Here is a 15461-nt window from a genome sequence, read left to right as displayed (position 1 = left end):
AATTTCTCAAATACTCAGATGAAAATTATTTTCTACTTCAGGATTAGTAGTGAGACAGGATGGGAATTTGGGCAGGAATCTCCTTAAATTACAGGGGGATTTGGGTTGGTATCCTGCATATTTCTAACTCCAGCTGAGATTCTAAAGCAGCGGAGGTTGTTTTCCTGCTCAAAAGGAGAAGAAATCTCTTGAAATGACTGGTTTTGGGGAGGGTAGGATTTATGCTATTGTGGGTGGCAGTTTCACAAGAGAAGTTTTCAGAATTCTTGTGAAACCAAATCACGACTACAGTTTCTGACCCAAACCATCTTCCCCATTTCTAATTCATGCCCAAATCCTCATGTCACCTCCTCATACATCTCTGAGGCAGAGAAAAAAGCCCCTGCAGCACTCCATGTCCTGGAGCATAGCAACAGGCTGACAGAAGGTGTCTGCAGAAAGGCCCTCATGGAGCTGTTAGATAATGCTGTGATGTCCAGTGATCACTGGGAGCAAGAAGGCAAAACTGCTAGGTAAAGAACAGCCAAGAAATACTGCTGTCTTGGTGGGGTAAGCTCAGCACTAGGAGTCTTTTGCAGTCTGGAATGGAGCACAGGCTGTGGCTTTCTGTTCCTCTGCATGTGGAGGCCAATGCAGAATGCATTGTCTTCAATAAGAGAGAGCTAATCTAGCCAGTTGAATCCTTTTCTGCTTATTTTGCTTGCTTGCTTGCTTGACTTATTTCCCTTCTTTAGCTCTTTGGTCACCTGCCATTTATTCTTTGTTTTCTTACACCTACTTTCCGAGTCATTGCACAGAATTCTTCCTTTAGCTTGAGCTCATCTTTCTGGTTATGGTTATCACCATCCAGCAATGCTTATCACTTCTTTTCACCTTCTTATTTATCAAGGCACCTTCTTTGGTTCAGGGTGTCCTTGAGATGCAGATCCTGGTGTCTAGGAATGAGAGTATCTCTGTACACTTGCCCTGATCTTATAGTCTTCTTTTAGCATCAGCTATTGGCAAATATTGAGCACCAGATACAGGGCTGGGTTCATGAACTTCCAGTTTGATTCACTGTAGGACAGGGTATTGGAGAAAATGGACCATTCTTTGGAGCTATTTTTGCTACACTATGTACCTGTGCTTACCCCACCTCTATTTGTCCCCATCACAAATCTAGTCTGACATTCCTTTTCTGCTCCTAAGCTCTGGTGATATTTATTCAGTCCTGAGTCTTCCTTTCTCCCCATACTCCATCACAATACTTTGCCTATGCTACTTAACCCCACTGTTCTTGGGACACTATGACATCCTTATCACTCTCTGTCTTTCTTTTGCAGCCCTGGGAACAGGACTGGTGTGACATCAATGCTGTTCCCAAGAAATAAAAATTTCTGTATTACCAGGAACAGTCTCTTCAGCTCCTGGCCAAAGAAGTGCAGACACTTTTCTTTTCAGCTGCCTTTCTATGTGGTTTCTGGTACAGAGAGTCTTTAGTGATGATCTCAGCCAGGTACATGTCTCTCAACTCCCATTCCTGTCCTCTCTAATAGCTCTGCTTGACTTTTGGCAGTCTTATTCATCTATAAAATTGGACTGTCCCTCACTGCATGTTGCCTTTTTCTGCTGTCCAGCCTCCTTTATCTGCCTGCCTTCCCCTCTTAGTTTTACTCTCTCCTCCTTTTCCCTCAGTGTTCCCCATCTTTTTTCCTTGATTCCGGCTTTCATGTTAAAGATCCACCTGTACCATTCAGCATGTATTTCCATACCCTCACTTTCTAATTTGACCTTCATTTTCTCATTTTTGAGTACTGAGAATACTGAATTTCACTCCTAGCCACTTCTTTTCCTCTCCTACCCTGTTGTTTAGTTTTCAAATTATTTTCATGCTTTGTGCCATGTTCTCCCTTGCACCTGAGGAACCCCCCCCCCCCAAAAAATTTCACAAATTATCCTTCCATCCATTACCCTTCAACTCCTTTTAAAAGCCTTGGCAGCAATTAGACTGCAGGTGCATTCATAACACACCATCTATTATTTTGGCAAATCTAGATTTGTTGTACTCCCCATCTGGATTTATGCAAATGTCTTTGTTTTAATAATTCAATTGGAGTGATTTGGAGCTAGGAGTACCTCTTTTCTTTTGTGTTTTATTAAATAAGATAATGGGGTCTCAGTCTGCAATTATAGGAATACTGAAATAATGTGACGATGCATGTAGCTGTTAGACACTCTACTCTGTGAATACTTTCTCCTGTTATGAGTTTGCAGTGCTTAGTGATGCTCACCACTACTGATTTATTATTCCATTCTGAATGTACTGCAGCATCTGTGATGCCAGATCATTATGGATCCTGATACCCAAAACTGAACTGAAAATAAATCTCTGCTAGCAAAAACTTATATGTGGGAAACTGCAATCCCTCCAAGCTGCCTCTAAAGTCAAAGGCTATTATACAGTCCTGAAATCATCTCTTGCTATGTGATAGACTGTCTGACTGACAGCTTCCCTTCAGCTGAAGGTCAAATAATCTATTGCTGTCATAGCGAGATGATAGAAAACAAGTGAAGGTAACATGAGCCCTGCTCCCACACAGCTTCGTTCTCACTTTCCTATGATTGTAGTTTGGTTTCCTCTTTTTCCTCCCATTATGAAGCACTTTGGTTTAATTCCTTTCTCTATTCTCCCTGTAACCTTTGTGTCATGGCTTAGTCATGGGAGGGGAAGGAGAAGTGGAGGAGGAAAGAGAGGAAGAGGTGTGTTACTGTCTGGAAGGCTGCTGCAAAGACCAGTCTTTCAGTGCGGCCTAGGACCAGTCAAGATCATGCGCTGTCCGTGACTCAGAGCTCAGAGTGAGTCAGACAGGCTGACCCTGACTCGCTTGCTGCAAGGAGTCACCTTTCTGATCCATTTAGCATACATAATTTGACCAGATCCCGTCTTTACTGTCCCAAAGAACTCAAACCAGGGTATGGGGTTCAAAATCAGATTAAATTGTGCTCTTTCAAGTCTTCTCAAAGCTTTACTGTGGCTATGGTTTTGTACTGTTTATCTACTTAGATGGGAAGGGAATTCATCAGTCCATTGGGCAGAGTTTCTAGCTATCTCTGCATCTGATTAAGATGTGTTATCACAAGCACTCATCAAATTGCCTCTTTGGAAATTACCAGAATTCACGTCCTGTATTTTGGATCCACCTATTTGGAGTTTGCAATCTTACTTGCAAACTATTTGGAGTTTGCAATCTATAATCTATGAAAAGTCCAACCATTTTGTTTTCCTGCGTTTCCTAGTCTTATTCTTGGTGGTGGTGATGTTGGGTGCTTGATCTTTTACTACTCTTCCCGTTTGACAGTTGAGGCAGAGGCATCTAACTGAGAGCAGACAGGTTCACTAAAGAACAAGACTGAAATTCTCTAGTGAAGTTGCCATACATTAGCTGTAGTGCTTTCAGTGAATATCAGTTTAGTCTCCCTTAAAATTCTGATACAGCACATCACTGTTTTTCCTTTTAATGAGGGTAATAGGCTGCACACTAATGCCAAATTCACTCTTAGGGCAGAGTCCTGTAAGCACCTACTCAGGTTAATAGCTCAATCCTTCAGTCTCAGATGCAAGTAGCCTTGTTCTTCAGGAGCTGGGAGCTCTCAGCCACTGCCCCATACAGTCACTGTGCCTGGCAGGCTCTGGACATGCTCTTCAAGGAACATAAGGCAATAGGTAAATGAAAGGCCTTACTGCATCCCTAGTTGCATCATTTCCCCATGGGCTGCGCTTTCACACCAGTCCTGACAACATAATAACATGGTCTTGGTTACACACCACTGGGAGAGGTCCCAATAGTGAGAGGAGCCTGTGCTCAGACTTCTTTATCAGGATTATATAAAAAGACACTCAGAAGAGGGGCTTCTCACTGCCATGATGCCTTTCAAGATTTTCTTTGGTTGAGATGCCTCAGGGAAAGAAGAGAGAGTGTAAGAAACACTTACTTGAAATAGAAGAAAATTGCCAAGGAAATCAACAGGGATGTAATAGACAAAGCATGGCCAACAATTGCCATATAATAAAGTATGAACGCCATCTGCAATTTAACAAAAAGAAAAGGCAAGCATGAACAATTTGCAGGCACTTGGTTTGTTTTCTCATTACGGAACAACCTACAAAAGCAACCTCCTATTTATATTTTTTTCTTTCATTCTTTTTCTATATATTTTTAATATCAGCAATCTCTTAAATAGCATGACTCATGGTCTAAAGATAAAGTGTTTCTTACATATGTAGATCTGTTCCTGATGTACTGAAGTAACTGGTGATATCCCTGCTCACACCATGTCACTAACATTCCCAAGCTCTAGGAGAGTGCAGCAGACTTAATACATTCAGATTTTCAGTACACCCATGACAAGTTTTCACATATATGCAAAAAATTGTTAAATAATAATAATAATTTAATAAAAAAATATTCAATAAAATAGGTTACTGCAGGATTAGCAGAAAACTTTTATGGGTTGAAAGCAGCTTAAGCAACAAGGATCGAAAGATTAATGGTCACTTTTGGAGATGAGTCAGTAGTTAACTGCCTTCAGGACTTGTATTAGGGCTCAGGTTTTTTCAGTGTACTCATCAATTCATGGTGCAGAGAAACTTCTAAATTTCCAGGTGATACTTAGGTCTTCCAGACAATAGTGAGGCACTTACAGAGATCCTCATTTAACTGAGAGGACAAGAAGATGCCGTATGAGCTTTAATACAAAAAAAAGTGGGCTGATAGACCTAGGACAAGTGGTCTAAATCCTGTCTGCACAATGCTTAACTTAGAACTGGAAACCAAACTCAGGACCGGGATCTTGGAGTCATCCAGGCCGGTTCTCTGAATCATTGGCTCACCGTGTAATGATAGCAAAAAAGCCAGCAAAATGCTGATTATGACCAAAAAAGGCACTGAGGGTAGAACATCAACATATGTTTGAAATTTACACCACAAGCCTTAAATGCACGTGTGCTTCTGGTTTCCATACCCTATGGGCATAGCAGAGCAAGGAAAGGTGCAAAGAAGGCAACTAAAAGAGGTGAGGCTGGGTTTCTGTGGGTGAAAAGGCTGGGATTCTCCTCTTTGGAGAGGAGAAATCAGAGGGGGCTTATGACCAAGGTCTTCAGAGTCATGGGAGCAGCAGATGTGGTGAGCATTATCAACTCCCACCACACAAGAACAGCACACCCAGAGACACATTCTGGTTCACATTAGTGTGAGCCTCGGTACTGGGCAACTCAATGGTCTGACAGCGCCGTGAATCCAGTGCCCAGGGACAGATAACTGGGCTTTCAACTGTGACTTGTGGCAGTGAAATCTAAGAGAGGCTGATCCACATTTTTTATGCCAGTTGTAAAATAAAATTGCAGGACAGCACCTGAACTTCAGAACGTTGAGGTATTTAAATGTCACACTTTGGTGTCAGCCAAGCTCTTAAGCATCAGCCATCTGTCAGAGGGGTGCAGGAGGCTAAATGTCATGCCAGGCTTCACCACTGCCTCTTTTCTTAAAGCAAGGACATAGTAGCAGCCTGTGCTGCAAAAAAGACTGGAAATCTTAGTTTCTCTGCTGGGTTTATTTTCTTCTCAGCTCTACTTCATCCTTTTTTTTTTTTTTTTTTTTTTTTTTGCTATGCATGAGCAATTTTCCATTTCTCAGTGATTAGATGAATTCCTTTTTGTAGCCTGAAGTTTTGACACCCACATCTTTTCGGTGTTACCAAGTAATTCGAAACTTTCACTCGAGAACAAATACAAACACAGTTCAGAAAGCAAAGTCATTCCCCTTAGTAAAGTTGCACATCTTGCATAATTTGGTCTCGAGACATTTTACAGCTTTCAAATAAACTTCTGCATTCATTAACCTAAGTGGTGGTGGCCTGACCCAGATTTAAACCAAAGTCACATTTACACTGATCAGACCATGTAGAAGAGATGTGATCTGAGTATAAATACCACTCACCAAGTTATGGAAAACTATGCATATTAATTGAAAATACCCTAGGTCTCCTAGTTTTCCTTCATGAAGACTAACCACTGCATTGCTAATGAGCACAAATGCTTGATAACTTGTTCTGAGAGCACCAGCAACCCCAGGCAGGACAGACCTGAGTGTGGAGAAGATGAGATGACTTTCTCCAATACAGAGTAGTGGGAGACGTTTACCTGTGTACGTGATATTTCTTCCACTTCGTACTACATGGTTGCTGTGTTTTTTCATGACATTAAAGGGATATTTTCTTAAAGCCTGAATTTAATTTGCAGATGACTTGTTCAAAAAGATTTTTTTCTGCCTATCTATTACACAACCTATAGCCTGAAACAGCTAAAAGTAGGAAAAGCCTTGACACAGCTACATGCAAATTTATGTGCACCCTGGAGGATTCTTGGTTATTCAATCTATCTAACTTTCAGTTTTCAACTGCCAAATTAACTGTGTATTTGGGACTCAGCCACTGCTTTTTTGATTGCATCCTGCAAACTTACTATGCCAAATGTTTAAAAAGCCTTTGAAATATAACAATGATGACAGATCAAAATGGACAGAAATGTCAGCTAACAAAGCATATGGTCTATCAGTACATTCTTAAGAACTGGCTAAAATTTTTTTTTTAAGTGATCTGTCTCAAAAGTATAGCATATTGGTATTTTCAGTTAATTTCAAACAAATAATGAACACTTTTACTAATTTCTGCATTCCTTGAACTGGCCACCTGTCATGTCCTTCTGACATATAGGACTTATATAACATGCTGACTCATTAAGTTTTTTGTTTATTCAGACTTTTTATCCTGGATTTAGAGAACTTAAATGTTCTTCCTTGTTTCTCTAGAATTCTTCACTTGAGGAAAGAGAATTCCTTCGACTCAGCTAATTATATTATGTGTAGGTAAGTAGAAATAGTCTACAAATGAAGCACATTTCTGTTTACTGAAGAATTGGTTTAAAGGTCATAATCCAACTTGGCATTTCTGTAAAGATAGATTCTTTCTGCATTTTCCATAGTTTTTCATTTCAGAAAAATCATGATGTGCATATGATTTTCCTTTGTGTTCTGTTCTCTGCATGAATGATGTTCAAAATTCTTCTTCTGGAAGGCATGGATAATAGGTAACAGAACTAGATTTTTTGCCTCCTTACATGTGCCAACATCTGGAAAAATTATATTCTTATGGTGCTTCCACGTAATGCCTCTGTAAGCTCATATTGTTACTATTATTCTTGTCATGTCACATAGGTGAGCCCCATTTTACCATGATGGTTCATCATGCTGCAAAAACCTTTAGAATTCACCTCCTGCCTAGTCCAGTGGACTTTTCCAAGGCCCTTTGGGCTGAGTTACTACTGAATATAACTACATACTGCTTTTCGGCTACATAAAAAAAGGTCCTCCAACACAAACCCTAAATCAAATAACTTCTTGATACTTTTCCTTCCACTATTCCAAATAGTCACAAATTATTCTGTCACAAATCTGTAATCAGATTTTCCTGGAGCTCCACCTGCATTTGAGAAATATATTATTTTTATGAGCTTCCCTAACTTAATTTTTTTAAGCTTTTCTCAGATTTCTCTCTCTTTGCTTCTTTTGGTGCTTTTATATTTAGTTCTTTTTCAGTTTAGCAACTTGATTATGACAATACTGATGTAAATGCCTAATTCATTATTGTAAATAGTCTCAATTACTTCAGTAAAACTCAAAGTTAAATTTGTTCATGTTTGTAAGATTTTCTGGATTGATGGTACCTTCATAAATATTTATTTTCAAAGAGTGTGAATACAGGGTGATACTCTTTGCTTAAGAAAAATAATTTTGACTTACATTTGTAAATGTAATAAAAATAATTTAACTTACATAGCCCTGCAGAGAAGACATCAACATCTTGGAATATTATTGTTACAGGAAGCAAAATTGAGACTCAAAAAGATTATTTTATAACTGTTGGTGAACCAGGAAAAATCATAGGAATTAAAAATGCATTTCAAAAATACTGCAAAACTTTTCACATGAATTACCACTAAATCAACCACCCCACAGCAAACTTATACTTAGGTTTGAGCACTCACTAAAAAATTTGGATAAGCTAAAGTCACAAGAACAATGTTGTTTTTATCTTGTGCAGCAAATAAAGCTGAAAGATAGGGCTGTTCTGGTCTCTCTGAAGTCTTATTGCTAGCCCAGCCCAAAACCATTGCCAGACAACCTCTGCCCCTTTAACTTCAGCATACCTTCAATTTTTCAGAGGTGAAAGAGTTGCACAGGGTGTAGTTGGACCAAGTCCGGTTGCTCTCAGGGTGGCGGAACCAATTTCCAGTTTCATCACAATATTTTGAAGCCCTCTCTGATGATAAATTGCAATAATAGTTATTTTAACATAAACATATTATGCATTAAAAAGCCCATTGAAAAGAATTTCTTTATTTGGGAACAAAATGTCTGTGTAATAAAATCCAAATGCTTTTCAACCAGTGTAATTCATATGCATCTTGCTGGTTTGTTGTTTTAGTTTTTTTCTGAGACTTATCTGGTGGTAAAGTTGTTGTTTAGATGTCTCCTTTTGCCCTGAACCCACTAGAGTATACATCTCAACCGTCATTCAGATGCAATATTTAGCTGATAATAATCCATTTAAAGAGGCTGTTGACAGCAACTTATGGAAGAGAAAATAACCTCAGGTGCTGATGCCAGACCTGAAGGAAGTGTGAGGGGTTTCAGGTGTCAGGGTTAAATGAGTTAAAAATACTGCATAAAGGGCAGTCAGTAGTATATAAACCAGAGCCTGGGTGCTGGAGATGTCAACAGCCCCAAGCCAGTGCTCTCTTTGTGCAGAGGAGTGGAAGAGTCTTGCCCAGCCTCCATGCTGGTGGAATCCTGACATGGAGAGCAGGAGCATTTCTTGTTCTCCTCAGGGTCTGCACAGCATGCAGGCACAGAGACAAGCAGCCTCACAAACATTTTGGCACTGGTACCACTTGTCCAGTTTAATTTAAGATTGCTGCAGAGTTCTCTGTTTAAATAATGTGATGTGTCTTTGGCCTCTACACAGGTGTCTCTGGTGCTGGTTTCTTAGTCCAGGTGGCTCTGGCATACTTCCCGAAATCCCTGCCATATGGATCACGCTCCAGGCTCGTGCTCCTCTGCACGTCCTTTTACTGTGGTGGGGGGATGGTGGGCCTTCAGTAGCTCACAGCTCTGAGGGATGCCTGGAGCTGCAGATGTGTGCGTGTCCCCCCATCACACTCACACTCCTGCTGGGGACACCTTGGATGCTGAGGCACAGACGGTCACTCCTAATTGCCTGTCAGGTTTTGGACCAGTTCCTTTGGCCTTCCCTCAAGCATTAGCCACATGGGAGCCACAGGAATGTTTGCCCAAGTAACAAAGACAGGATAAGATCGTAAACTTAAATTATTTTATGTTTTCTTAGATAGTGACACAGACACATGCAAAAAAAAGGTTTTTCAAGTCTGACTTTTAAAATAGTCTAAAAAGTCTACCTTGAATTTCCTTTTCTTGCTCTATAATTTGTTTGGCTTTATACTTAGATTATCAGCATTTCCAGTCAATACACTTTTACAGAGCCCACACCCATTTGAACATGCACATTTTCATTTTTTGTGGTCAACAATCCCAGTTACTTTTCCTCATCTGGTGATTAATGGCTCTATTAATTTGTAAGATTCATATTCCCTCTATACAACCCGAAGAAAGGAACTGATCATATGGGTAAGGTAAGGATTGTACAGACTGAGTTATCTTACTCTGACTAGAAGTACACTTTATATAGTGCCATTGCAGCAAAAACCAAAAAATCCTCCAGAGCACAGCATAGTTTTGAAATGATTGTGGATTTCAAATCATTGTTTTGGGGGACTTGTTAAAAATCAATACGTGCATCAACGATACCAAGAGGAACAGTACATGTTATTTGAGCCTTCCATTGCTGCAGCTTGGAGATAATCTCAGCCTGCTCGTGTAGCAGAGTTCCCTTTTACTCATCGCCGGATGCTATCAAATGCTGGAAAAAGCTTTCAGTCATAGAGGAGAGATTAATGGTCATGCTACCATGGAACACAGTGTGCAAACATTGCACTATCCCATGCACTCTGCAAAGTGCACAGCTTTGGTTAATCTGCTACAGAGTGCATATGGCAAGGTCATCCATCATCTCTGTACTTCAGTGTCTAGGTAGGCGCTCTGCCAGAGTATAATGTGGCCTCTCTAAGTTAGAGACAAACCTTTCGCCTCATACTTTTCCTTGAAGCCAGACAAACACGGCTGATCCTACTCTGAAAGTGCCCATGCCCCGTGGATTCCTTGCTGTGATGTGAGAATACACAACTGGGGAATAAGCCCTTTTTACTGTCCATCCCAGAGACTCAAACAAGTCAAACATCTCTTCTAAATTTATTCTTTTATACAAAAACAAAGCTGCAATCCAACCACTGTTCTACTGCAAGTTATTCTAGAGTGGCCCAGTAGTGGGTAGGGAATTATGAACCTGGGCATGTGTTGGTTCTTGTGCTAACCAGAAGATTATGGTGAAGTCTGAAAAAATACACACCTGCAAGGCTGGGTAGGACAACACTAGCAAGGCAAAATGGAAGCGTGGGCTTTTTGATTATTAAAATATTGTGTAAATACTAATTTTTTAGGCTCTGTCTGTACCCTATCAGCTTGGATAGAGCACCACTTGAGCATCACATTATTCAAAGTGGAAGATCAGTGACATCACATTGGACTGATCTCGCCTGACGGTAGCAACCTTAAAGTTACATAATTCACAGGCAGTTGGGCAGGATTTCTGCAGTTAACTGAGAGAGACAGACACTTCAAGAGCTGTCTGGGGAAAATGGGTGAGAGGAATCTCATCCACAAGGGAAGTTTCATGGCATTAGTGAAGTATCTTGAAAAATTAACCAGTAGCAATTATTTGCATATATATTTTTTGTTGCACTAATAATGCTTTTATAAATCATATTTTCATAAAAAAACCCTCAGTCATTTACATGTAACAAATATCTTAATATCTCTGGAACAACATGATAGCTCTTTCAATCAGGCTTTTCACAATTAGACCAGCTCTACAGCTAGCACATGTTAAAGGACTCAACATAGGAATCAAAACACAGCAATCAAAATAAGCAAAGTTTTTTTTTATTGCTGAGTTATAAGATGAAAGAAGAAAGAAGCTATCCGCTGTTGCAGTCATGCTCAGCACATACTAGATGTTGGATTCTTTGCCATTGTTTAGATAGACCTGTGCAGTGCTCAGTTTTGCTGATTAAGGAATAGTTGATATAACACATCTGATTTACTTACATCCTCAGTAAAATATTCTGGAAGAAACTTTTTCAAAAACGAAAAAAATAATCTCATATAATGGAATGGAGACCCTAGAAAACTTCAATTCCAGTGTCCTAGTAAATGAAGGATTATCACTGTCTTCAGAGCGTCTTAGTCAGCAGAACTAGAATCTGTATAAGAGTCATATTGGGCACTATGGGGATAGGAATTGATTTTTAAAATATAGCTGTCAAACTTGCTAAGGAGCTGGACGGAAGTACACAGAAGGGTAAGGAGAAAAGAAGCAGCTGTACAAAGAGTTCAGATTTGTCTTATTTATAATTGTCTAAATTATATCACTTCAAGACAAGAAAATAGGACCAGCAGAAATCCAGAATTGCCTATTTTAGTTAAATTCAGCCACAATCTGCATTTTGTGGCAGCAAGAGAAGGGCTCTCCCAGAGTCAGAGCAGGAAGGCAAGGCTGTACATGCGTGTTCTTCAATTGTGAGAGGTAACAACACATTAATTATCATCTGATTAATCATCATCTAATTGCTTATGGATGCATATGGATTTGTTTCCAAATTGCACTTCTAGAAAATATCTTTCTGGAACTACATCAAGAGTTTTGAGTAATAGTTTACAAAAGGGAACTAAAGACAGAAACCCAACAAAGGCGAGAACTGAGAGGAGATTTGCTAAATGTGGCTTTGGCTCACAAAGTGGGGTGGATACTGCTCTTAAATGCTGCTGTCTGCCAAAAAGCAAAGAGAGTGAAAGTGAGATGAAAAGGTGTGTCTGCCACAAAAATACTTGCACATCTGGCTCCCTTGCTATGTGACTGCACCAAACTAATCCTGACTAAATGCACTGTACAGGGACAATGAGGTGGGCAGTGTAACACTCCCCTGCCACAAACCAAACAGCCCACGGGTGGCACAGGGCAGGGCTCCGTTCATCCTGTTGCCCTCTACACACCTGCCTTAATAGAAGGCCATTATATCCACAATGCTTTTTCTTTTCTTTCATTTGTAAGAATATTGCCAGCAGGAAGTGCATATGGCATTCCTCAAAAGCTAAACTCCTACCAATCTCAGTGTGACCTGGAACCATTTTAGAGGATTATACCAAAGATTAACCTGTCTAAAATATGAATATAAAATACAATTCAGGAGAATTGAATCTTGCCTGAATAGGAGCATATAAAATAGCCCTGCTCAGAGCTTCACAGCCAGAAGTGGATGAGACAACGAGTTTCCTGCTGTCACTGGCATTAAAGCAGTAGGTCTTGTTATGTTTTCCAGACAAATTGATTTGTTTTTATGCATTATCACATTGCGCATGATGTGCACTGCAAGGAGGAGATTGTTTCTTTCAGAACACAGATTCCTATCTAGTAAAAGCTGATCTAAGTTCAGTGAAATAAGTGGGACTACACTGGGTAGCTAACTGTGAAGTTGTCAGACAGAAAATGAACAGCACTGAGTATGTTCTTCTTCACTTTGTTTCTGTGTTCTTTTCTTCAGAATACGATTTTACCTTGTTTACTTTCTAACATACTCTGTCAATTTCTTCTTGGCATCAATGCTGAATGTTGTTGGGGGTCAGATAGAGAGCTGGTATTTCGCACCCACAGATACAGATGGGAGAAGGACTTGATACTATGCTGACAATAATGTTTCACTTTTCCAATTATGAAGGATGTAAGTATCAAAGAACAAAAATAGAGAGGAAAGACATTATTTTATTACAGGTCTCAAAGCTATACATGGTCTCCTAATGAAGTGACATAGCTATCAATTAGCTGAAACACAGTGGTTCTGCAGATCTTGGTGCAGCCCAAAGCAACACAGCATGAAATACTTGTTTCAGAATTCCATGGGGTTACTTGCATGCCTAAAATACCTACTGAGGTGCTTGGATATCACAGACTCAATGGGGAGGAAATCTGACAGTCGCTACATTTTTCATCATGGGAAATTGATATTTTTTAGGATGATTTTTTTTGTTTCTCAGCAGAAAATCCAACTGTATTTTGTTTAACACAAAGAAGTTACCAAAGGAAAAAATGGCTTGTGACACAAAACCTGACAGACTTCTCAGGACAGTTCAGTCTGTGCTTTTGGCCACCTGTAAGTGGCAGCCATTTTCATTAGCAGTTGACAGACTTGTAGACACCCCCCTTATTTCTTGTCTTCCTCCTACTTTATTAAGTATCCATGTGACAACCAGCACCTGTAAAGCAAAGGCTGACTACCCACTGGTTTGATGCCACATCTGTAACACATGCTGGGTTACTCAACAGCTATTCTAGGAAAGCAGCTCTGCCTCAACCAGGAGATGCTGAGGTGCTGCTGAAACTGGGAAACAGGGTTGACTGACCAGGATGCAGGGATAGAGGCTGATAGAGGTGCTGATGAGGAGAACAGAAATGTGGCAGAGGAAAATATTGGGTCCAGAGGACCACAGGTATTGTTCTTAAAGAGGACAGCGGAGATAACAGTAGGAAATTAATTACTTGAGGGGGCTTTTCTTCCTATGGCTGTGTACAGAGAACAGGATTACTAAAATATTGCCAAATTTCAACTTTTAAAACTTGGCAGAAAGAGTAACTGCAGTATGCACACACTGTGGGCCAGATTCTGTGACAAGTATTTGTACATTAAGGAGTGATTTGCAATCACAGGCCTTGGCATTAATAAGCATTAGTAAGTGGAGTGAGATGCTTCTCCATGGATGGCTTCAAGTGTTACTTTGAAGAGCGCTGTTGTAGCAGAGCAATTAGCTCAGAACGAGTCACTGGAGGCAAACAGACAAATGGAAAAGTGGTGAATAGGTGGCTTGGGAGTGAGCAGGAGAGTGGCTCTGAAATCATCCCCTCTATGAAGGATGAGGACCTTTAGTCATTGGGAAACTTCTGTGGTCACAAGGCTGCCCAACACCCACTTTTGCAGGTACAAGCTGAGCATTGCATGGAGAATGCACAAACTATGATTGTTAGTTCCACAATTTTTTTTCTTCTATGAAAACCAGGGAAGCAGGGAAAGCAAAAGACTTGTAGTAAATCTTCCTGTTCATGAAGTGAGCTGTTGCTCTATGGGAAGGATATCATGAATAAAATGGGGTCTGAAGCAGAAGGTACAGACCCCATCCTAGAAGCACTATTAACATGCATACAGGAAAAGGCTTGTGTAACCTCAGGATCCAGAGCTTCAAGCTCTCTCCTGAACGTGGGCACTTCTGTGGAACTGAACCAAGTTCTCCCAATTCTTCTAAAATGCTCTTTTGGAATCTTTTGTGCAAATAGTCTAATGGTTGAAGCATTTGTCCACAGAGAGGGAGATCTGAGTGAAAGGCAGTCCTGCAGCTGAGGGCCTCAGCTTCTCAGTCTGTTGTCCCCAGATGCGCCAATGATGAGCCATGAGCATGATGCTGCTGCAAGACTCCTCCTTGAAAACTATGGCACTGTACAGAAAAGAGGTCAAGTCTTGCATGTCAGAAAGCAAAAAAAGGGCACAAAAGACAAGACCGTGTGATCTGGTTCCCATTGTCTGTCTCAGGAATGTAAGCTACAAAGATTTGTGGGGTTGGTCTCAGGGTGTTTCCACAGGAAGTGGATAGTGACCTTGCCCCATGAGCTCACTTTCCAAGCAGAGAATTGCTGAACAAACAGATTTCCTTCAATCCATCCTGTCCAATGCCTTCTTCCACTGGAAAGAGGGACGTTTCTTCACCAAAGATTGAATGGAGGTTTGAATCCCCTCACACTCTGACATCGGAGATTTCCCACCTGCTGCGTGAATTCTGTAACTATGGACAGCTTGATTTATGAAGAGCAGAAATAACAATCAATCTGGCTGCTACTGTAAACAGGATTCAGCAAAATGCATACTGGGTTTGATCCAACCTGGAAACCCCTCAGTTTCTAAATAAGCAAAAAGCTCAAGAAAATCCTCAATTTTAGCTAATGATGCTGGGTAATTAACTCACAGCTATGTAATAGTCTGTTTCCTTCATTTCCAGTTTGGCACATACAGCTTGGTTTAAGCTTGTTGAAAATGTTTAGATTTATGTACCCACCCTCCCAAATGTTTAATTTAATTGATTTTAACTGTAATTGGTGCATTGTGACTATGTGGAATTTAGCACAGTGTGGCA

At 40.3% G+C, this 15461-nt stretch overlaps 1 protein-coding gene across 1 annotated transcript in view; it reads right to left on the bottom strand.

The window, feature by feature from the left end:
* CALCR (calcitonin receptor) overlaps positions 1 to 15461 on the bottom strand; it is a 157062-nt gene that overhangs the window by 39868 nt on the left and 101733 nt on the right. The window contains exons 5-6 of the mRNA XM_042043861.1: positions 8243 to 8355; positions 3973 to 4064 (exon numbers count right to left, since the gene is read on the bottom strand). Of these exons, the coding sequence (XP_041899795.1) occupies positions 3973 to 4064; positions 8243 to 8355 (205 nt within the window). The remainder of the gene's footprint in view (positions 1 to 3972; positions 4065 to 8242; positions 8356 to 15461) is intronic.

This window comes from Corvus kubaryi, unplaced genomic scaffold, assembly GCF_017639235.1.
Source record: "Corvus kubaryi isolate FWS band 111438036 unplaced genomic scaffold, C.kubaryi_AGA036_p1.0 37398, whole genome shotgun sequence".
In the NCBI taxonomy this organism is placed as follows: domain Eukaryota; kingdom Metazoa; phylum Chordata; class Aves; order Passeriformes; family Corvidae; genus Corvus; species Corvus kubaryi.
The sequence above is the reverse complement of the archived record's forward strand: the minus strand, read 5'-3'. Positions and strand labels throughout refer to the sequence as shown.